The 24523-nt window shown below is 44.8% G+C and overlaps 1 protein-coding gene across 2 annotated transcripts in view; it reads right to left on the minus strand.

Moving 5' to 3' along the window:
• The window catches only part of RIPOR2 (RHO family interacting cell polarization regulator 2), a 220767-nt gene extending 197143 nt beyond the window's left edge, over positions 1–23624 (minus strand). The window contains exon 1 of one of the 2 annotated variants that reach the window (XM_028107361.2): positions 23496–23621. In XM_028107361.2, the coding sequence (XP_027963162.1) occupies positions 23496–23571 (76 nt within the window). In that variant the 5' untranslated portion in view covers positions 23572–23621. Of the gene's footprint in view, positions 1–23495 lie in introns of both variants that reach the window. The other variant, XM_028107364.2, reaches the window with a different exon arrangement.
• Between the last annotated feature and the right edge of the window lie 899 nt (positions 23625–24523).

Here is a 24523-nt window from a genome sequence, read left to right on the forward strand (position 1 = left end):
TGTCGCCACCTTGCCTGTCCACTTACGTAAGCAGCCTACTCTAAGGCTTGGAGTTCACATCTCGCATGTATTTGTCTGTGTTCTACTCTTCTTCCCTTTGGTGTGCATTCAGATTAAGTCTTTTCTTCAAGAATTAAGTCAGGAACTCCTCTTCCGGTCTGCTGGTCTCACGCGGCCCTGCCTACCTCCCCTCTCCGGCGCCCTTGGTTTTAGTTCTTACTTGTTTTCTAACTGGTCGTGACGCTGGATTGCCCAATTTTTTTTTTCTAATCAAGCTCCACACCCAAGGTAGGGCTTAAACTCACAACCCCAAGTTCAGGAGAGGCACACTAGGTTCCACCAACCAAGCCAGCCAGGGGCCCCAGTGTCCCTATTTTAAGGTAAGTTGATGAACCATATGAATTCCACCCGCAGCCTGCCTTCTCTTTTGCCATGGAACCCGACTTATTTACAGTCCCAGGGACCAGAGCAGACTTCTTTGGGGGGCATCATTCGGACTACCACAGTGACACTCATGTAATAACCAAACCACCAAGAGAAAGCTACCATATAATTCTGTTTTAAAACAGTTGTATTCCACTGGTATTCTAAAACTGCTGATAGAATGAAGGAGGCTTAACCAAGACGCTCTACGATGGTAGAGCAAAAACCGGTTTTGAACATGGGGATGGATTATTTTTCAAGAAAGGGGATGATTCAGTGATTTAGAAGTGTGTTGCCAGAAAAACCAAGTAGAAAGAAACTAAAACTTCAAAAGTCAAGGTACGCCTCCCACCCCCCCCCCCCACACGCACATTTAATTCTTGTGACTCCACAACTCCTGAACCATTTCTGTGGAAAACTTGGACCACTCCATCCCTCACTCCCAATCCTCCTGCTTAAGCTCCATGTCTTGTGATAATGCACATGAGACATGCGTGCTACTGTATTTGGATGGGCCAAACCCATTTGATCTCCAATCCAGGAGAGAGAGTCAGGGCAGAGAGGTGGCAGGTCTTTCCACATAGAAAGAGGGGATCACAGACCAAGGAAAGGAAGATGAAGGTATGTCATGCAGGAACTTTTCTGTGGTTGTAAGAAACGTATGTCGAAGTGGCCACGCAATTGTTCAATGAGAGGCAAATGAACATAAAACCATGTTTCTTAGAAACCAAAGCTTTGTGGGAAATCTTGGATTTATGGGGAGGGAGGGAGGGCTAGGAAAGCATGCCTGTTCATTCCCTGATCCTTTCCTCTCCCCCTCATTTCTGAACTTGGGGTTTGGAGACCCTATTACTGGACGATATTTACTTAATGGTTAATTGTGCTCGACTGGGCACTTCCTTTCCCTTTGTCATTTTGTAACACGTGCCAACTCTCTCCTCTCCCCCTCATTTTTTCCTCTGTAAAAAATGAAATGAATATATAAAGACTTACTAGTACTGAAAAAAGTCAAGGTACAGACAGAAATATGAGGTGGTGTTTACTTTTTGCTTTTTCTCTGTAGACTGCTATGTAGAAGACAATCATAACTGATTTATCCCAAAGAGCTATTGTATGGAGAAATGGAAAAGATGTCTCATTTTGGCAAGAAAGACAGTAACAGCAGGAGGAACTCAGATTTACAAAATCTAGAGTCAGGGATGCATTTCATACACTTCCTGGTTCTATGGTCTTTCTGTGTACATATGCTAAGCTCCTACCATGAACCAAATATTGCCAAGCATAAGGTTACAAAGAGAAATAAAATCATATTTGTCCCCAAGAAGCTCACAGTAGGGAAGAAAGAAAGGTAATTTCATTACTGTATAGTATGAAGTAAAATTCTCAAATATATCTAAATCCTGGGAAAATCCCAAAGGTGAGAAAAAACTAAATGTTCACCTTGAGAAAAAAAGTTTGGTCAAACAATCCTTGAAAACAGTTGTGTTTAGTGACAAGGGCCCATAACTGGGATTTAGGTTTGTCAATAAATGTTAAAAGTAGATAATTATACAAAATTACTTAATTAGGAGCTAAGGTTTTAGAAAAATTTATATGAGTGAATAATGTGTTATATTCTTGTTTCTGTTAAAGTCAAAAGAAATGTTTTATGTTGGGTTTAGAAAAAAAACTAGAAAGTGGCACCACCTGGTGGTTACTACCCAAAGTGTTGAATTGACCTTGCGATTTCAAATATGGGAAGTCATCTTGACTAACTCAGAAGTCTTATTAATGCTTTACATAATAGTTGCAAACTGATATATGTTCCCAGAAAATCAGAAACATAGAGAAAATATTTAAAATTCTGGCCAAAGCAAATCCAGTAATATCCAGAATGTGCCACCAAAAAAGAGAGTTTGTATATAATTTTCATTGAATAATATTGGCTTTCCATGATATAATAAACAAGAATTTAGCCTGGTGATGCGTATTAAGGAGAGCACATATTGAATGGAGCTCTGGGTGTTATACGCAAACAATGAATCATGGAACACTACATCAAAAACTAATGATGTACTGTATGGTGACTAACGTAACATAATAAGAAAAAAATTTAAAAAGTTTTTAAAGAATTTCTTATTCTGTTATTCTTTCTCCATTTTTAAAAGCAGGAATTCATCTACACAGAAGTTTTCAACATCAATTGTTTGATCACACTGCACTCCCCCAGTATTTCAGCCAACAAAGCCTATTTATTTGTCGAAAATTCGTCCTGTAGGGTTTTCCACATTCTGATTTGGGCTGGTTACTTCTTCATGGTGTTGCCTAGCTTATTTTTCTATTCCTTATACTTCCTATAAACTAGTAGTAAGATCTAGATTAGATAAGATCTTGATTAGATTCCAGTTCAATTTTTTTTGGTAAGACTACTCACGGGTGGTGTGGTATGCTTCTTACTCATCAAGTCCCGAGTCCAGTTGTCCTGTTTGTAGTGATGTTAAGACTGTTTGGTAGGTTCACGTGATGTCAGTTGGATCCCTTCATTATCAAGTTCCCCAATAACTTCTCATTGAGAGTTGGGACATCTATTAATGATCATTGTCTCTATCCATGGTCTCATGAGGATTGCAAAATGATGATTTTTATAAATTCTTTTATTCCTTCTACATTTACAGTGGGATTTCATCATCTTCTTAGTTTGTTTGAAATAGAATTTGTACAGGGAAGAAAGGACAAATGTGTGATTTACTTCTTTAAAGTGTATTTTGAGGATAAAAACTTAGTGTCCTAGCAAGCTCCAAAGGGGACAATGATATTTTATGTGTTTCATTATGAATGTGGACTGTTATATATTTGATGTATTTCAACCAATAGCAGGCATTATTCTTCTGATGCTCAGATTACCCCACCTTTGACCACTGAGTATATTTTTGACACAGATACTCTATTCATAATGTAGTATAATTGTTAAGGCACCCTCTTAACACTCTCAAGATAAATTTACCACTTTCAAGGAGGGAAACTGAGCAATATGCACCGGGAGACTTAAAAATATTTATACCCTTGTATCACAGAGGAATTTTTCTATGAAAATAATCAGATGTGAAAAAAATTGTACAAAGGTATTAAGTCTATGCAATTCTGAACAATTAGAAAGAGATGCCAGTAGGCTTTGATATATTTGTATGATGAAATATTATAGATACCATATTAAAAATCCAGCTTTTGAAAAATTTTCATTATCGGGGGCATTTTTAGAGATTATATCAATTGAAAGAAGATTACCAAAATCTTATATATAATATGATTCAGTTATTATGTATAAATATGTATATAAACAAAAGACTAGGGAGACATATTTCAAAATGTTAACAATAGTTATATCTAGAAGGTGAGATAATAGGATATTTTTATGTAGCATATTTCATTTTATAAATTATCTCCTCCAATATGTATCACATTAGATCCTATTACAAAGCAACTAGTATTGAAATTTGTTGTGAGTAAAATTGATTTGTTATTCTTTGAATAATAAACCGAAGTGAATATCTCCTTTTGTATTAGTGGAAATTGTGTGAGAAAGAAAACATTTTTTCCCTTAACCAAAAGATCATCGTGACTTAGTTAAAGAATGAAAACAGAACTGAGCTGTATTTAACATGAAACACGTAAGAGCCTTCCTGGGGTCTGCCCTGTTTTTCCCTCCTGGGATCTGCTCATTGCAATTAATGACACTTCTCCAAAAACAAATTTCCCCTGTGCCTTCCAATGAATCAATCTGGTATTTCAGCTTGATTCTTATGGGGAATGAGGAGCCCCACCACAGATTAAGATGGATGTGTCTACCATTTGTAATGGATACCACAGGGCATCTCCTCCCACCAGTTCCTTTTTTGATAGTGATAATTTCTAATTTTTGACATCCTAATGTCTAGTTGTCACTTTGAAAAGTCCGAAAACCCCTGGTTCAAACCACTTATTAAGGCCTTAATTTCTGCTTTCCCTTCTTATTACCAAAGTAATAAGTGTTCAATGCCAAAAAAAAAAAAAAATTAGATAACCCCGATGAGCCGAAAGAAAATAAAATTCACAAATAATTCTGTCAAAACACTTCTAACGTGTTGGCATCAATCCCATTTCCTGGATCTATATGACTAGCTTTGGGGACAAGATTCATATCTAGTTTATTATCTCCTTTGCACACAGGACACACACTTCCTGGGTGTTTATTGATGCTGGAAGTGAGCTGAAGTGGAAGAAGAAGAGAGGGAAAAGTAGAGCCCTTCTGGACAGGGTGACCCCCTGGAAAAGGCACAGATGGGAGATTGAGCTCTCAGTGTTTGAGGTGGGGAGACCGGTCCTGCCTAGCAAGAGGGGTCATGTGCGGCAATTATGGGAGGAAAATGGTGGCAAATGTGGCATGACTATGGCTAAGGACTTTGTTTGTAGTATGAGCTGGTAAGGGACCATACTAAAATCTATCCTATTATATGAAAGTCCTTAATTCCTTTGTTCTCCGAATCACATAATTGCTTTATAATGAAGGTTGGTGGCAAGGGGACCTATGTAGAAATAATCCCATAAATCTGATGAAATTAGATACATTTCTCTTCCTTCTTTTTTTGGTATAATTTACTTGGAGTACAATTACCCCTCACAGTATACCGTTTTTTGAGTTTTGGCAAATGTATACAATAGTGTAACCCCCATCACAATCAAGATATAGAAGAGTTCCAACAAACAAAAAAGATTCCCTTGCACCTCTTTGTAGCCAACCTCTCTAACCAACCCTTGGTGGCCAACGATTTGTTTTCTAACCTTACAGTTTTGTCTTTCCCATAATGCCATGTGAGTTGAATCATACAGTAGGTGGCCCTTTGAGTCTGGCTTCTTCCTCTTAGAATAATGCATCTGAGCATAATTCAAAGGTACGTATCAGTTCCATTTCTTTTTCTTGCCTCATGGTATTTCATTGTGTAGATATACCTCAGTTTGTTTAATCATCTACAGTTGAAGGGCAATATACTTCTTTTTAATATAACACATATAACTAATATTGTACTTTCAACTAGCCCAAACAAGAATTCTAAGTTTTAGAGATTTATTTACTAATTGTCAAAAATAGTTGGAGGCAGGAAAAAGAGAAAATCCAAGTAAAGCATAAATTAATTTTAGAAATATGGATGTCATTATCCAGTAGATTCATTTTCAGAGCAGTCAGAGAAAGAGAACGGCTGAAGGTCTCCAGGTCTGTGTCCCAGAGCAGCCTCACTGATGAGTGACCAGAGAGGAAGGAGGGCCTTTGCCTACACTTCCCCAGAAGATTCTCTAGAGCCACCTCCCCTGTTTGAGGACCCCACAGAGCCAAAGAGCCATTGGGCTGAGCAAAGGTTGATATTGTTTCTAGATCCTGCCAGTGTCTTGTCTTCAGTTCTTCTCCACGCTCATTGTAATCTGGTGATATCCTTCCTACCACAGTGTCCTTTGATGGCACACGAAGTGATTTTCTATGTTTCTAGGTCCTTATTTGAAAAGTGAAGTTCCTATTCTTTCTGCCTCACAACATTCTCAGGGGCCAAATTGGTGACTCTGGGTTAAATATCATTGTTAGGTTAGTAATTAGGATAAAATGGAGGGAAAAAAAGTCAGAGAAGATGGGGGGAGAGGGAAGACAGAGATGACAAGTCGAGGTGTCATTCTATTCATCTAACTCTAAGGGGAACCCCTCTCTGCCTCATGCCCACTCCCACCTACAGGTCCTGGTGTTCACGTGGGTGGTGGGAATTAGAAGAATCTGATCTAAGATATAGGCAAAGGTGTAAAAAGGTAATTTAAAAACATCTACTTTTTAGTTCTAGGGTGTTTCTAGACAAAGAAATTCAAGTAAGTGCCTGGTGGTTTTTAAATTTTCTGCTACTTAGAACTAATGCCTTGGATATATAGAGAAACTATCTACTGAGCAATCATGTTCTGGGAGGCCAGAGCTGGGGAAACATTGGGTATCATGACAATAAGACTTTTTAAGGGTTAGAAATGTAAAAGCAGCAAGGTGTTCAAAAAATGGCAGGAACAGACTTCCGGGAAAGATGGCTCAGGTGCATTATTCTAAGCTTACCTTGTCCCATAGTACAACTATATAATACCCACATCAGTGTAAATAATCCAAAATATGACCCAAAGACTGGCAGAACAGACTCTCCATAGCTAAATGCAGACAAGAGGCCACATTGAAGAAGGTAGGAAGGGTGGAGATCAGTTGGGAGCTAAACGTGCTGTTTGAGAGGGACGGAGGCCATGAGCATGGAGAGGGGAGAGAAACTAACCCTCACACCAGGCACTCCAGGCATAGGGAACCTGCACAGGGCAGAAATAACATTTGGCTGTGAAATCAGAGGGGCTTGGTTCTTACAATCAGCGGGGCTTAACACCTGGAACTTCAGAAATCAGCAGGCTGGGTTCCGGGAAAGCCAGGAGGGCAAGGTGAAACTGAGTCCCTGCCCTTAAGAGGACATCGCAACAAACAGACCCACTGAGATACAGCATAGAAGCAGCAGTTTGAAAAATGCCTGGGTTATACGGGGGGAGATCTGCTTACTGATCTCAGAGTGTGTGCTGGAGGAGCAGGAATATTTGGGAGTCCTCTCCAAAAACAAAAAAGCTGGTGAGTGTCAATCCCCACCCCAACCCCGCCTCCCAGCTTAGATGCATGGACACCTACAGGAACCAGCACAGCAGGAATATTCTCCACCTCTCTTTCAAATAGTGCACCCCTCTCCTTGCTCTGTGAATCCACCCACTCCAGCCCTGGGCATGAGTTTCTAAAGTGGCTCCAGGTCCCTTCACAGAGCAGACCTGTAAACCTCTGCTAACACCACATGCCCTGCCCCATATACCTGCACCCTCCAATATGTCCTTGGCTGGAGCCCATTTGAAGAGGTGCCACAAGCCTGGTAGTGTGCAAGTAGCCCCAGTAGGAGTCAGCACCACTCCCAAGTGACTCCTACCCCAAGGAGAGGGGAAGATAACCACATATACCAGTTTGTTGTGGCCCCAGTAGGGGGCTGGGGGTAGACATCTGTTCTGACTGCTGGCCCTGCCCAGCAGTGAAAGCTTCTCAGGAGAGAACAAAGCATCCTGCAGGTCAGTGGTACTGCATCTCTGCCAAACATCTGCTCTGATTTGACTCAAGGCCAAGGGAAACCCAGACTGGCCCACTAACAACACAGGGACCAAACCCTGCTCACAACTGGGCAAAGAGAGCCATTGCAGATGACCGGACTGAGGACAACTGTGGCTCAACCACAGCACTAGGGTGCACACAACACACACAGCAGACACTCCCAAAGTGCCAGGTTCTGGTGAACAGGGGACCTTGCACTCCAAGGCACTCCAGGTCCTCTTCTCCACAAGGCCACTACCTTTGAAAGCAGGAGATGTGGCTGATTTTCCTAACACATAGAAACAGACACAGAAAGCAGGTAAAAATGAGAAGACAGAGCAATATGTTCCATATATAAGAACAGGACAAAATCATAGCAAGAGAGCTAAATGACATGGAGAAATATGCCAAATAGAGAATTTAAAGTAGTAGTCATAAAGATACTCACTGAACTTGAGAAGAGTGGAGGAGCTCTGTGAGACCTTCCAAAAAAGAGATAGAAAACATGAAAAAGAACGAATCAGAGATGAAGAACTCAATAAGTGAAATTAGAAATACACTAGATGGAATAAATAGTAGACAAAGGGAGCAGAATGGATCCATGACCTGGAGGATGGAGTAATAGAAAGTTAGTCAAGCTGAATAGGAGAGAAAAAAATAAAAATGAAAAATAAATAAAAAATGAAAACAGACTCAGGGAACTCAGCAACACCATCAAACATAATAAATTTCACATCACAGGGATCCCAGAAGAAGAGAGAGAACAGGAAGCAGAAAATTCATTTGAAGAAATAATACCTGAAAACTTCCATAATCTGGGGAAGGAACCAGAAATATGGATCCAGGAGACACAGAGAGCCCCCAACAAAATCAACCCAAGGAGGTCCACACCAAGACACATAGTAATTAAAATGGTAAAAAGTAGTGATAAAGAGAATTTAAAAAGCAGCAAGAGAAAAGAAAATAGTGACATACAAGGGAAATCCCATAAGGCCATCAGCTGATTTTTCAGCGGAAACTTTGTAGGCCAGAAGGAGTAGCATGCTATAGTCAAATGCTGAAAGGAAAAATCTGCAGCCAAGCATACTCTATCCAGCAAGGCTCTCATTCAGAATAGAAGGAGAGCCAAAGAGTTTCCCAGACAAACAGAAGTTAAAGGAATTCATCACCACTAAGCCAGCCTGATAAGAAATGTTAAAGGGGACTCTTTGAGTGAAAAGGAAAGACCGTAGGCAGGAGTAAGAAAAGTAGGAAACACAAAAGCAGTAAAATTAAGTATATCTTTAAAAATCAGTGAAATAATTCACAAAATAAAAGGATGTAAAGTATGACACCATATCCCTAAAATGTGGGGGAGGGAGGAATAAAGAATGGGTTCAAACTTAAGTGACCATCAACTGAATACAGAAGGTGTTATATATAAACCTAATGGTAAACACAAATCAAAAACCAGTAATAGATATGCAAAAAATGAAGAGAAAGGGGAATCCAGGTATATCACTAAAGAAAGCCAGCACCCATAAGAGAAGAAAGTATGAGAAGAACTACAAAAACAACCATAAAACAAGTAACAAAATGGCAATAAGTACATACCTATCAATAATTACTTTGAATGTAAATGGACTAAATGCTCCAATCAAAAGACATAGGATGATGGAATGGATGAAAAAGCAGGACCCATCTGTATGCTGCCTACAAGAGACTCAATTCAGACCTAGAGAGACACCTGAAGATGGAAAGTGAGAGGATGGAGAAGCATTTCTCATGCATATGGAAGTGAAAAGAAAGCAGGGTAGCAATACTTCTACGGGACAAACTAGACTTTAAAACAAAGACTGTGACAGGAGACAAAGAAGGTCACTGCGTAATCCTAAAGGGAACAATCCAACAAGAAGATATAGCAATTGTAAATATTTATGCACCCAACATGGGAGCGCCCAAATACAGAAAGCAGCTAATAAGAAGCATAAAGGAAGTAATAAATAGTAATACAATAACAGTAGGGGACTTCAACACCCCACTTACATCAATGGATAGATCATCCAAACAGAAAATCAACAAGGAAACTGGAGCTCTGCATGACACATTGGACCAGACGGATCTAACAGATCCATTCAGAGCATTCCATCCTAAAACAGTGGAATACATATTCTTTTCAAGTGTATGTGGAACATTCTCCAGGACAGATCACATGTCAGGCCACAAGACAAAAAGATTTAAGTCATAATACCATGCACCCTTTCCAACCACAACGCTATGAAACTAGAAATCAACCACAAGAAAAAATCTGGAAAGACCACAAATACATGGAGGTTAAATAACATGCTACTAAACAATGAATGGGTCAATTAAGAAATCAAAGAGGAAATCAGAAAATACTTGGAGACAAATGAATATGAAAACACAACAGTCCAGAATCTTTGGGATGCAGCAAAACTGTTTTAAGAGGGAAGTTTTTAGCAATTCAGCCTTACCTCAGGAAGCAAGAAAAATCTCAATTAAGCAACCTAAACTTGCACCTAAAGGAGCTAGAAAAAGAACAAACAAAACCCCAAACCAGTAGAAAAAAGGAAATAACAAAGATTAGAGCAGAAATAAAAGATATAGAAAGTAAAAGAAAACAGTAGAACAATGAAACCAGGAGCTGGTTCTTTGAAAAGATCAACAAAATTGATAAGCCTCCAGCCAGACTCATCAAAATAAGAGAGAGGTGTCAAAATCAGAAATGCAAGAAACCGACACCACAGGGATTATAAGGGATTATAAGAGAATATTATGGAAAATTATATGCCAACAAATTGGACCACCTAAAAGAAAAGAATAAGTTCCTAGAAATATATAACTTCCCAAAACTGAATCAGGAAGAAATAGAAAATTTCAACAGATCAGTTACCAGCAATGAAACTGAGTAATCAAAAAACTCCCAACAAACAAAAGTCCAGGACCAGATAGCTTCACAGGTGAATTCCACCAAACATTTAAAGAAGAGTTGATACTCTTTTCACCCTATTTCAAAAAAATAGAAGTGGAAGGAGACTTCTAAATTCATTCCATGAGGTCAGAATTACCCCGATACCAAAACCAGAAAAAAGACACTACAAAAAAGAATTACAGGCCAATATCTCTGATGGACATAGATACAAAAATCTTCAACAAAATACTAGGAAACTGAGTCCAACAATGCATTAAAATAATCATTCACCACGATCAAATGAGATTTATTCCTGGGATGCAAGAGTGGTTCAACATTCACAAGTCAATGTAATTCATTGCATCAACAAGAGAAAGGATAAAAATCATATGATCATTTCAATAGATGTAGAAAAAGCATTTGACAAAGTACAACATCCATTCCTGATAAAAACCCTCAACAAAGTAGGTTTAAAGGGAAAACACCTCAACCTAATAAAGGCCATATGTGAAAAACCCACAGCCAGCATCATACTTAATGGTGAAAAACTGAGAGCCTTTCTTTCCCCTAGGGTCAGAAACAAGACAAGGATGTCCACTCTCACCACTTTCATTCAACGCAGTACTAGAAGTCCTCGCCCCAACTTTCAGACAAGAGAAAGGAATCCAAACTGGTAAGGAAGAAGGGAAGCTCTTGCTATTTGCAGTTGACATAATACTATATATTGAAAACCCTGAGGGCTCCACCAAGAAACTTCGTGAATGAAAGAAACTGAAAAGAAATTGCATGAGATTCAAAGTTATAGAGCTTGTTGGTTTCTCTGAGTCACACATGAGTCATTTTTGAAAGCACTGTGTTCAGAAAGACAGTTTTATAAATGAGAGCTATTTACAGGTAACACTAAAGGTGAAAAGTCACTCAATACTGCACAAGAGGCTGTGTGATTAGTCAGAGCTACTGTGTGCAGAAGAGGGGAACTGCTTCCCTTGGTTGTATTTGGCTGTTCCTGACGATTTTATTAGATATTTTTAATGGTGTGCATTTGGCCACAGGCATGGAGGAGAGCCGAGGTTCACTATGTGGGGGTCTCACTAATTCAGATTTATGATAATGCACCTTAAGTAGTCTAAAGAGTACCTTTGCTTCGCAGATGAAAAATGAAGGGCAAAAGAGCAGATGGAAGAGATTCATCTCCTAAAGCACTCTGGAAGTTCAGGATGTAAATAGTGGGGACACTGACTGTAAGTCCTTGTTTCTCCTGAAAAATAAGGAGCCCTGAGAATTTCTACAAGTCAATATTTTGTATTCTATTTCCAGTTGCTGTGTGTTTTTATTTTCTCTTTCTGTACATTTTTAAAAGTGAAAAATAATTCATGTATACTCTGAAAGAAATTGGTTGTATGAATCTGGAGCGTTAACTCTCCTTGTGATTTCTTTGAATTTGTGACCATTCGTGGTGAATAATGGAGATCATAGCGGTCTTAAATGCAAGACCATGACCATTTTAAAGAGAGTAAATCGGGGGGAATCACGAGGTATAGCGCGGGAATTCCCCCTGAAAGGAAGCTGGCAGGAGAGCAGAGGCTGAAGACCAGGGGGATAGAACGCGCGTGTTCGCCAGTGGAGGCCAAGGGCAGGAAGACGCGGGTCCGTCTGTCTGTCCTGGCTCCTGAGCCCCCCTGCCATTCACTGGCTGCTGGGGTGTGGGTCTGCTGGCTGACATCCAGGGCCCCACAGTCCCGACACCGCAACGGCCGAAAGGAACCACTGGCAGGCACATGCCACTTTCTGGATTCCCCCAGGTTCCTAGAAGCAAGTGTTCCATTTTTCAAACAGTAAAACAAGAGTAAGCCCATTAAGAACTTCATGATAAATTCTGTATATTTTCATAATAAATTATACTTTTAAAATAACTAAAATTGTAAAGGTATGCTCTCGGGCACTATCCTAAATATTTTCCCACGCTCGGTCTCGCCCAGCGCTCCGGACTCTAGCCAGGGGTGGAGATTCCGCCCCGCCATCGGCGGATGAACCTGGAGGCGCTGAAGGATACAAGAGCGCAGGGCTCACTGGTGGCCGAGCCTGCTGCAGCTTGGGGAGGGCAGGAGCTCCGTGGTGACACACGCACCTCTCCCCAAGGTCAGAGAGGAAAGTGGAGAGCGTGACCTCCACGGGAGGGGCTGGTCTCCAGGTGCCAATCTAAGGGAAGGCGCATGGAGGAGGTCCCCAGTTTCGGGGTGACCACGTGCACACGATGACCTAGGAGCAGGTGGAGTTGGGGGGTCCTGGTGGGTATGGAGAGAGGCGTCTTCTGGGGAACCCAGCAGCAACCCTGAACTGCGCTTGGGAGTCTGTGCTGGGGAGGAAAGGGCCCCCGGGGTGGGGGGGGGGGCGTCACCACATCCTGCAGCGACTCAAGTGGAGTCGCTCTCGCTCCACCCTCTTCCGCCGTTCAGCTGAGCCTCTGCGCAGTTGTGGGGAAACAGGGTCAGAAGCCACCACCAGGATGGGAACCAGCCGAACAGGGAGGGAGAGGCGAGTCTTGCGGATCAAGGGATCACGAGCAGGGCTGGAACTCCGGAGGCCACAACCCTGCTCTCAGAGGGCAGGCTGAGCCTGCCTGAACTCCCGTAGTTCTGCCCGAGATGCAGGGGGCACCTGTCTGGCCCAAGCCGGTTGTTTGTTCCAGACGAGGCTCTGCTCTGAGCCCAAGCGGGTTGGGTGGCCAGTTTCTCAGTGGTCCTCACCACCCTTGTCTGGCATAGTAAAGAAATTGGGCACTTGGGGTAGATATTCCACAAAGATTTTAACACTTTGCTAGTGTTCTCCTTATGTGTATTTCTCAGCTTCCTGAACATTGAGCAAAGCTCCGGACACACGGCACCCAGTAGATACCACACACCCCCTTTACCAGGGCAGACATTGCCAGCCCTGGAGACCACCTTTGGGAGACCCCCAGAGCTGTCTGCATTTCAGTGGGACCCAAACTTTGAGATGTGGGGGCAGAGTGAGATGAATTTTCAAAATAGACTTCTCAGGGGGCTGGAAAAATGGCTAGATTGGGAGTCGGTTGATTTGAGCCGGAGTGCTGGCAAGTGAAAGTTTTAGCAGTAAAAACGAGCGGGGATTGTGAGGAAATGATTTTGAATCTGGGCTGTATTCTGTCACTTAGTAACTATGAGGCCCTTAGCAAGCCTTTCAATTTGTCTGAGCCTCCAAGTCCTCCCCTGCAAAACGGATTCAATGACCAACCTCGTGGGGTTGGATGGAGCATTCAGTGAAAGAATGACTCAGCACCTAGCATGGTGCCTGGTGGGAGTCCTGTCCCAGGGGAGACGGTAGGTACTCCCTGTTGCTCCTTTCTCTCGGAACCTTCGTTCCCACACAAGTGAAAGCGGATAATACAGATCTTTCTACCATACAGAGTAGCTATGCATTTCCAATGAGAGAATATAGGTGAAATCAGCTCGAGCCACAAAAGCGTAAGGTTGGAATCGTGTTTATCAAGTTGACACGCTGGGACCCGGCGTCTGGGCCACACCGGCGTCAGGAAGCGATGGGTTTGTTTGGGGAGTGGGTTTGGTTTGATGTGGGAAGAGGTAAGGCGAGGCCCTGAAAACAGGGTTGTATCTGGGACCGGAAAACACTGCGCCTGGGATGACCGGGGCAGCAGAGTGCTGGAAGGGGTACCCCTAACGTGTGATGCAAGGCGGGGTGCACAAGACACCGTGGCCAAGCTTCTGGCCTAGGCAAGAAAGGATGTTTGTGTATTGAACGCCACGATGGTAAGTGGTCCAACTGGCGCCTCGCAGATGATCAAAGACCTGGAAGCAAGTCCCATAGCCTTGGAGGGGCCGCTCGCCATACCCCACATCACAGATGACATAGAAATGGAGCTTGCATTGAGGGACGGTGAACAAAAGAATATGTCATCTCACCCTGAGGATTAGGTTTCTCAGTTTAAAACCCAAACAGCTTCATTTTAACTGTGAAGTTAAATTCAACTTCAACTTCATTTAACTTCTATTTGGAAGGAAATCAAGTTTTGTCCTTTGGGGGAATTCTAGCAATGTCTGGGCTACTCATTTAAAAGCTGGATTAAAAGCTGAAAGCTAATGTACATGATCTCCTTAAGAAATCAAGACATCCTTTCACTCTTTTCCTTCTGGCTGCAGGATGTTCTCGCTCTTGATGCAAAACACAACATTTTAATTTGAGTTAGGGAGAAAAAACGGAGAGAGAACGGGGCAGCCAGAAATCTCCTCAACTCCAGCAGGACTCCTGGGTCCTCCGAGACTGTATCTTAGCTTATGGGGGCCAGTACAGCTGTGTGCTGATTCTGGATCTCCCTCTGGTGAGAGCGATCCCCGTCTAGGATAGAGCTTCTACAACCACGTACAGGAGGCTGGACGACTGGTCTGACACATTCTGAACTGTAATCATTTTGCCCCGATTGAGCACCCTGAGTAGGTCTCACCGATACTTCCAGAGTATAGATGAGGCACAGGGGGACTCCAGAGAGATGCATTGTCCTTGATTTGCCTACAGCTTCCCCTGAGAGGGGAACAGATACATGAAGACCATGGAGACCTGGGGGGTTGTCCACTCTGCTGTCTACCCAGGATTCTTGACTAGAAATCTTATCACCTGCAAATAATCACACCTTATAAAGGTACAACCAGTAATGGGATACTATCTGTAATGAAGAACAAACATTCATGCCACAACATGGATGAACCTCAAATGTATTCAGCTGAGTGAGAGAAACCAGACTCAAAAGGATCCAGACTATAGGTGTCCATCTATAAGATATTCTGGAAAAGGCAAATCTAGAAGACAGAAAAGAGATCATTGGAGAGATCATTGGTTCACAAAGTCTGGGGAGAGGGCTGGATGGCAAATAGGGCAGGAGGGAATGTTTGGGGGGTGGAACGTCTAGACCTTGATCTTTGAGGTAGGTAGTTAGAAAGTATTCATCAGCCACAGATGTTTGTCAACATGATAGGACTGTGTGCCGTAAAGTACAAATACTCTTTATAAAAAGCACTCTCTGTAAATCATACCTCAATAAACTTGACTAAAAAAATTTTTTAAGAACAATTAACAAAGATTAAATGACAGATATGTTGAAGTGTTTAGAGCGAAGTGTCAAGCATTAAAAAATAAGATTTGCTGATGGTTCGATAGAGGAATGGAGGTACGGATAGAGAGGAGATAAAGCCAGTAGAGTAAAACATCAAGGATAGAATCTAGGTGGTAGGAGTGTAGATGTTCCCACTGTAATTCCTGCAACTTTTCTGCATGTGAAAATTGTTACTAATGAAATCTTGGAACACATTTAAAGAACAGAGCTCACACATTTCCTTTGTCATTGGCGCCATTTAGAGGGGTGCTTGCAAGCCCATGCAATTCCTCTCATGCCGTGTCCTCTGATGGGCTCAAAACAGCATCCTTTCTGTCCCTTTGAAGCCATCCAGATAGAACGAAAGCTTCCTCTTGGTCCAGAGGGGAAATCTCTTGAGGTTCTTTGCAGCCTCGTTTACATGTATTTGCTCTTTTCCCTTTAACCTAGTATTAGCAAACAAATTGTCTGTCACTGACTTGAAAATGGAAGGATTGGATTAATTTGGCTCTTTTGGTAGCAAATCCTCAGGGAACAAAACTTTGGGCGGCAGCATTCAGAGCCAGCAAATACCCTGGGCTCTGTTTTCTCCATCTTGCCTGGCTATTCTGTGTGCAGACTCTGGCTCTAGATGTCTCTCTCCATTCTGTGACGGGGACAAGTGCCAAGCCACCCATTCCCAAGCACGAGAACACCTCTGGTGCCTTGAAAACCAGGCACCAAGGGATCAGCCTGCAAGGGGATAGGGAATGTCTTGGTTCCAAGCTGGCATTCATTTTGGTGGGAGAGGGGGGCGGGGCGCAAAGATTCGCCCTTTGTAGGGGAATGGTTCCACCCTACATTACCACCATCTGGGGACTCAGAGGCCGCACCCCATGGGTGCAGAAGTCAGAGACTCCAGGCAAGGTGAATAATTAATCAGATGCTTCAGTCCTCACCCAGTACAACCCATTTTTACAATTATAATCTATATGTGTGTATATTTCAGTAAGTCAGATTAGGTATACTTAAACTGCCCAAACTCTGCAAGCCTGCATTTCCATTTAGCTGTATGGACCCAGTATAAAGATATTTATGGCTCTTGACTGACATAGGAAGGTATTCAAGTTATGTTGCTAAATGAAACAAGCAAGTTGCAGAGCAGATCCGACGAAAACGATACATTGAGTGATTTTAGTGAAAGAAATGTGAGCACTCAGCTGTAGGGTGGGAGGCTGGGGATCCTAGATGACTTCCCCTGTCTCATGTGTTTGTGTGTTGCCTTTATCCTTAGATCATGGAGACAGTGGCTTTGTATCAGATCAAAACAAAATGAACAGGTTTGTTTTTTAGTGTTCCTGCCCAAGCTCATGGTCTTCCCAGTCTTGACAGTGAAGTGCCACTGTGTGTGTGCATGTGTGGACACGCATGCATACACACACACACATTCATACGCAGTTCAACAATTTCTAGCCTTGCTATTTCGGAGGAAACTCTGGTGTGCACGTAGGGGGTTATATTTGGCAAACATATTTCGAGATGGTTTCCATTCCCTTAGGATCCTCCTTCCCCCACCCCCAACTTAATAGACTAGCTTAACACTATGGAGAAAGTGTGCTATTTTGCTAATTTTCTGCTTCTAACCAGAGACCAAGTTGTTATTCTAGTGATTAACTTTGGGGCTCTTTATATCCGTCTACAACCAACCAACCTGAGAATAAAAGGCTTCAGGATCCGTCACTAAGCCCTGAGTTCTCTAATCCCTCTGCTGTTTTCATTCCTTTTTATTTTTGTTCATTGTAGTTGTTCTGTGCTTCTTCTTCCTCTCCTTCCCTTTGCCCTCCACACCCTCTCTTTTGTCCATCCTTGGCTGGAAACAGCTAAAATATCGGTCCAGATCAATGGACATACAAAGAGAGCACTTTCTCAACCAACAGAACCCCCTTGAATTATTCACAGTGTCTCCCTTTCTCGGGTTTCCCATCCCTTTTTTTCTCCTCGATAGGAGCTGGAATGGGGCCCTGGGTAATGGCGCTCCTGGACTCAATCATGAAGGCAGCAAGAAGAAGGGTAAGTCTTCTAAAGAAGCAATTGTTCTTCTGGATCATGAGGAAACAGGGAATGCCACGTGTGAAGGTATATAAATAATCCTTACATCAGTATGAATGCTGGGGCCTCTAAACAAAATACAGCCGAATTCTCCCTAATTGGCAGAACTGTGGGGGTAAACAGACGTGGGGAGAAGCTCACACCCGGTAAGGGGTGGGGGCTGCCCTCTGTCTGAGCAGAGGATGTTAATGGACAATTTTAGCAGGTGGATAAACTGGAGCCCAGGAGAATATGTAACTTGGGGATAACAGGGAGTGTCCTAAAAGGCTTCCTTCTTCATTTTTTTATGCTCGGGGTGACCTCCTCATTGACATCCTTCCGAATTTTTAAGCTCATGGCTTTAAAGGAGCCAGAAGCCACGAGAGGAATTCTGCCCCCCACCCTGGGGAGGGGGTAGGGTGACGGAGCTGAGAAGGCCAGCCTGGAGCAGCCGCTGTGCCCCAGGGAGTGGACATCCGCGAGCAATGCTGATGGAGCCAGAACGACAGCTGGAGACTGGCGGCGGCACACCCTCTGCTCCAGTCTGGGCCGTCTGGGCGTCAGGGCGCTGGAAGGCTGTATCCGCAGCCCCACGGCTTGCCCCAGCCCATGCAAGGATCCCGGGGCGAGGAGCCCCGGGGAGAGTCGGAGAGGGCTCCAGTCGACAGCCCATCGGGGGAGCCTTGCCAGGTAAGAGGAAAGCGGGAGCAGCAAGCAATAGGAAGCGGGCGGCCCTGTGAGCTGATGCTGGTGCTCGGGTGCAGGGCCAACTGCACAGCAGTGGCCCCATGGACCGAGGCGCCCTGCACTCTCCCCCTTCCATGGGCCTCTCTGGCTCCCTGGGACCCGCCCAGCATCAGCTCTTGGCTTCAGCTGCTTCTGGAGACCACCAGTAGTGTAGAAGAGACCACAAGAACTTTCTAGAAGCAGAGCACCCCGTGGGGTCAGGAAGGACTGCTGGCTTCGTCTGTCCTTGTGCAGGACGGTCAGTGGAGGACTGGCGTGGACAACCACGGCCCGGGGACAGGTCTGCAGAGCTCCGCCTGCCGCCTGCAGGCCCTGCTCCGCCTTGCCGTGGTTAAGGATCCCCCACACGGAGCCAGGGGAACGGTGGGGGCAGCCGAACGAGACAGCCAAGTCCCAGTGTCCCTGGGAAGGAAGTCACCAGTATCTGAGATGGCAGCATTCCCTAAGCTTAGCTGTGTAGTGGCTCGGTCACTGTGGTCTTTTCAGGGACACACAGAACTCGATTCCATTCCGTTCCCTGGGGCCCACAGAGGATGTTGTCCTGCGGCCTTGTCCATCGAAGCTCCACCCAGACACAGAGCGAAACCCTTCAAAGAGGGCAAACCAGCAAGTCCCACTCAGACTAAGTTGTCTGGATGGATCTACTTGTACTGAAAATGGCGGCCTGGGGACCACTCTTGGCAAACACACCATGTTTTCCAGAAGAAAGTTGTTGTTGCACCCCCGGGGCTAGAGTGGTCTTCCCTGGCTTGGCTGGCCCCTCCGGCCTGGGGTGGTGCCCTCGGCCAGACATGGGGTTGGGTGAGGTCGAGGCTGAGGAAAAGGGGCTCCCTTCTCCAGCACGGCCTTTCCCCCAGCCCAAAGGCATGGTGGGGGCACTGGTGACCCGCCTGTACTGTCCCACGTGTCACCATCACCACCATTTCAGTTCTCTCAGATGTCAACAGCCATCATGCCAGGCACTATGCAAGGAGCTGACACAATTAGGTCTTAATCCCCTAGTAGCACCACGAGGCTGGAACCCTTATGATAGCCCTTTTATGGTGAAGGAAGTGGACATCCAGGGAGGTCGAGTGACTTGCCCACAGACCCGTAGCTAAGAGGTTGTAAGAAGTCCAATCTCCCAGTTATCAAAGTGGATACACTTGCCAGGCTTCCTTTCCCTAATGTCTCCTAATGTCGGCAGAGTAAAGGAAGGAAAGGTTCGAAGCAGCTCCCTCTCACCGCCCGGACACTGCTGTCGCATTCAGAGAGTCCAAGTGCCCCCTGCGCTATTACTCATACCCCTCTTTACCTGGGGGTGTCAGGTAAGCAGCCGGATAGGGTTTCCAGGGCATGGGATGAGCCCCTCCTCAGTCTGCCCCCATCACGTGTTTGGGTCTTTCTCTGGTGGCCCCTTTAAAAATGCAAACATCCCTGAGAAGGGTAACACATTCTAGCTCTCATCCCTTGGTTCCATTATGTTCCATCCCGCACTACTGTGGATTCTAAATAACATCAATATCTCATTACAGACACCCAGAGTGAAAAGAAAAGGAAAGGGGCACTAAGGGAAAATGGACTTTGGGAGTGTTGCTTTTAACAGGGATATAATTTTGATTGAACTTAAACCTTTCCGGAGTACGCTAGGTGCCAGGCATCTTGCTGAGAGTTAGAGGCATACAGAACACGCTCAGAATTGGTTTCTACTTGAGGAGATTGGAATATGGACTGTGTGTTGAATAATATTAGAGGAGCATTGATTTTATTAGGCAGTTATATAGAAAAAGGACCTTACTTTTTAGAGATGCTCTTACTAAAATATTTAGAGTAGAGATGTCATAATGTCTGCAATTTATTTTAAAATACTTTGGCAGGAAGAAGATGAAACGAATATGGCAAAATGTTAGCAGCTGTTAAATTTAGGTGATAGGTATATGGGATTCATTGTGCTATTTTCTCTACTTTTCTGTATGTTTGAAAATTTTCATAATAAAAAGTAAAAAAGATTTCCAGCAGCTCAAAATCCAGGTTCTATTGCAAGGATGACAGGTTTTGTGATAAGCAGAATCCAAAGATGGCCCCTTGATTCTTGACCCTGGTATATATATGTTCATGTAATTCCCTTATCTAGAGTTTGGGAAAGATTTGTGGATATGATGAGATTTTACTTCCATGATTAGGCTATGTCATATGGGCAAAGATTAAGGATTTTGCAGATGTAATTAAGATCCCTGATCAGGGGCGCCTGGGTGGCTCAGTCGTTAAGCGCCTGCCATCAGCTCAGGTCATGATCCCAGGGTCCTGGGATCGAGCCCTGCATCGGGCTCCCTGCTCAGCGGGAAGCCTGCTTCTCCCTCTCCCACTCCCCCTGCTTGTGTTCCCTCTCTCGTTATGTCTCTGTCAAATAAATCAATAAAATCTAAAAAAAAAAAAAAAAATCCCTGATCAGTTGATTTTGAACGAATCAAAAGATTATCCTGGCTGGGCCTGGCCTAATCAGGAGAGCTCTTTAAAGGAGAGATTACAGGCAGCACCAGATACTCTCCGGGTTGGCCTTGAGAAAGCAGAACTGCCATGTTGTAGAGAGGGCCATTCGACAGGGAACAGCAGGGAGCCTTCAGTTGCTGAGGGCCTCGGTCCTACAACCACAAGGAACTAAATTCTGCCAACAACCCTTGAGTTTGGAGGGAGACCGTGAGCCCCAGAGGAGATGGTGGTTCTGGGTGACGCGTTGACCGCAGCATTGGCAGACCCCTCACTAATTCATGCCCAGTTTCCTGACCAATGGAAACTGCAAGGTAATAAATGCGTGTTGTTTTAAGACGATAAACTTGTGGTAATTTGTTACAAAGCAATGGAATACAAATGCAGGTTTTGGCTGTTGAGGCAAATCTAATTGATTAGAAATAGCAGAGCTGGCTCAGAAAGGATTCCAAGCCTGGGAGAGCGCAGTTGAGCTGTGGTTATTGGCAATGCCTGCCCGGGCACGGAAGTGGTGGCACGTCGCCCTTTTATTGCCATTCACCAGTCCCTTTGTGGTTTAGGGAGAAAAGGGTTATTAACTTATTTTTCTCAATGACAGAAAAACCCCAAGGGTTATTCTTGGGTCTCTGAGTCAGAGGGGACGCTGACCTGTGAGAAAAGCCTCAGAGAAAGGGGATGGAAAAAGTTATCAAAGACAGAGCTTAGCAATTGCAGAACAATGCCGAGGGCTAGCCTGGTGTTTGCAGTGAGACACTTCTCCATCGTTCTTTCTCTTCAGTGTCTTCACTCTGTTTCCCTTTCTATGGCCTCTAATTCCATGGCCTCTAATTCAAATATGCACAGGTGTTCCATGAGTTGGAAAAAATCAACCCAAAACAAAGTCACTTGATCCCCTGCTATTTCTGACTCATGCTGCCTTGAACCCGGCAGGGCTCTTGACCAGCCTGGAGGAGAGTCAGAATCCCCTCCTTCCTCAGATGCTTATGCCAATGAGGTCGGGACCGGCCTGCTTCATGTCAAACTTGGAGGAAGCACTTATTAACACATCACTCTTTCATAGTAAAACCGTGCAGGAACCTTCCCCCGAGGCCCAGACGTTAGTCTCATCACTCAAGTAAAATCGCGATAACGAAACCGGTCTTTGCCCCAAATTCTTGTTTGTGGAGGGTTGGCCACCTCACTGTGAGACAGCACAGACCAATCCATCCTTTCTCAGTGACAAGTCCCATGGCAGAGGTGTTGTCCGAAACCCGTGGGACCACAGCCCTTTCCCCAGGGAGGCAGACACTGAAATCTGAACTCAAGTAGGCTCAGGTGAAAGAAGCAGATGACTAAGAAGGTTAAGGCTCTCTGAAAATTGCTCACAGCTCTTTAATTGTATTAAAGATTTTGCTGGGCGCAGCTGCTCGTCTGTGGGGTGCCATTTGAAACCCAACCAGCCCAGCGTGGCCCCCGAAGCTAGTAGACCACCACTGTGTTATTTATGTTCCTAAACCACTCATTCCTCTTAATCTGTCTGCATCAGGGGCTTCTAACATGTAAATCTCGTCAACATATAACTAGACTTAAATAACGCCCCGTGATGGGCCTCGAATGAGAGCAACACCTGGCCCTGAAACCAGGGCTCCGTGGCCCACAGTAGTCCCATCCTGCATCCAAGCGTCCTATCGGCTATTTAGCATTTAAAGAGTTCACAGCCAGGGTTTAGACTTGAGAGCTCTGAGAAATTAGCATGTTTTTGCTTTTCTGGAAAATTCAGGAAACCTGGCAACTTAGACCTCCATCCCTCATGAAAGCAATCTGATAACATTGAACAGTGGGTGCCTTTCTGCGGGAGGACATGTGCTCCCCCCTTTCAGCACAGTCCCCACTGCTCCCTGTTGCCTCCTCAGGCTGAGGCCACATGTCAGTTGTAGTTTGTCATCATGGCTTCAGTGTTGCTTTTCTGAGGACAAAGAAGAAAGGGAGCCGTTCTTACTGCTGTGAAAACCGCCCTGTGGTTCTCAAACTAGCCTGGCTGTGTGTGTGAATTTGCTGACATCTGACGTAAATTACCCTTTCCGGCAACAGACACACGCCAATGTTACTTATTGGTGGGTAATGGTCTGGGCATACATTTGGAATGCTTTTTCCTTCTCAAATTACTTCAACACCGAAATCTCCCTTTTGGTTAGCGTTCCTGTCAACTCAAGGGGAATCAGCGTGAGTCTGATCATTTAAGAAACAGATGACTGGTCCTTTAAAGGAAATGTGACTCCCTCGCGTTTGACCCACTCTAACTATATGGTTGTTCCATTCAGACGCGGCATGTTCTCCCCCCCACCACCAATAAACGAAAGTTCCAGTTCCCACAACGCCTTGACTGGTATAAATATCTGAATTTTCCATCTAGATGCAGAAAGAAAGAGGTCCTCTCGCTGCTTGAAACAAAGTGTATTTCGTTACCCCTAATTAGGATCGAGCTGCAGGAAGCAAACGGGAAGAGAAGAGGAAAACGAAGGCCTTCAGGAGAGGGTGCCCAGGACAACGGAGAAGGGGGCAGGTAGGAGCGTGTGGGGAGGGTGGAGAGAAGGCAGGCCAGCAGCGAGGAGGGGCGCAGGCCACACCCTTGGGACACTCACGGTTGAGCTGCCGCCTCCGGATCCGGTCCCTCCATGGCCTGTTTCTGATCCAGTGCAATCGAGAAGGTAGCACCATGGTCCCAAGGTGAGCCTTCTAAAACCTTCTCATGGCGGGGAGCGAAAGGGCGTGGGCGCACAGCGATACGGAAGACAAGGCCAAGTGCACAAAAATTAAAAAAAAAAAAAAAAAACACCCTCTTCTCTTTTTTTGTGTCTGAGGCTTCCGCTGACTTCTTTAATCTTATAACTTGCTTTTCCTTTCCTTCCCTGAACTCCCCACTGGCCTGAAGGCGCTGTGGCGCGGGACTGTGGGGCCCAGCCTCTCCCGGCCTCCTGTACCATGTTTTATGCATGAAGATGGTGAGGCCGTAATTGATTCGAGCGGAGCTCCTATGTCGGCCCCGCGTCCGAGGAGCTGGGCGCTGGCGGGGGGAGGGCAGGGGGCCGTGTCTGCGGGAAGAATGGCCTGAAATGGGAATCCCTCTCGGCAGGCAGGATTGAAGATCAGAGCTTGGCTGCCAGGAACGCGGAGCAGGACGGCTGGAGCCCGAATCAGGGCAACGGCCCTCACCTCTTAGGGCACATGATTTCTTTACTGCTGGGTCCCTCGCACCTGGCACAGGGCGGGCGAACAATACATATTTGTTGAATAAATGAATGGTTCAGTGATAACCAACCAAAGGACTTTTTGGTGCCCGCGTGAGTCCTTTCCGCCAGTGAACCTGCTTGGCTCACGGTCCTCAGATAGGCTTGCTTGAATCTTCTGGCCCATGTCCCTCACCATGCTTTTCTCTCCATCAGGGACCATACTCCCTCCTCGCCCACCCACTCGTGCTTGGAAATCTCATTTTCCTGTGAGGCATTCCTGGAGCCACAGGGATGGGGTCAGCCCCGTGCACCTGCACCCCTCAGGCTGCTCTGGCCCACAGCCAGATGGTCCTTGTTTGTTCGTTGGTTTGCTTCACTGTGTGTCCGAATGGCGAGGACGCTTCTTGGTGGCAGGTGCTGTGTCGTCCTCTTCCCGAGCT

The sequence above is a fragment of the Eumetopias jubatus genome, unplaced genomic scaffold, assembly GCF_037043125.1.
Source record: "Eumetopias jubatus isolate StellerSeaLion01/CBP00866 unplaced genomic scaffold, mEumJub1_p1.0 scaffold_6, whole genome shotgun sequence".
NCBI classification, from domain to species: domain Eukaryota; kingdom Metazoa; phylum Chordata; class Mammalia; order Carnivora; family Otariidae; genus Eumetopias; species Eumetopias jubatus.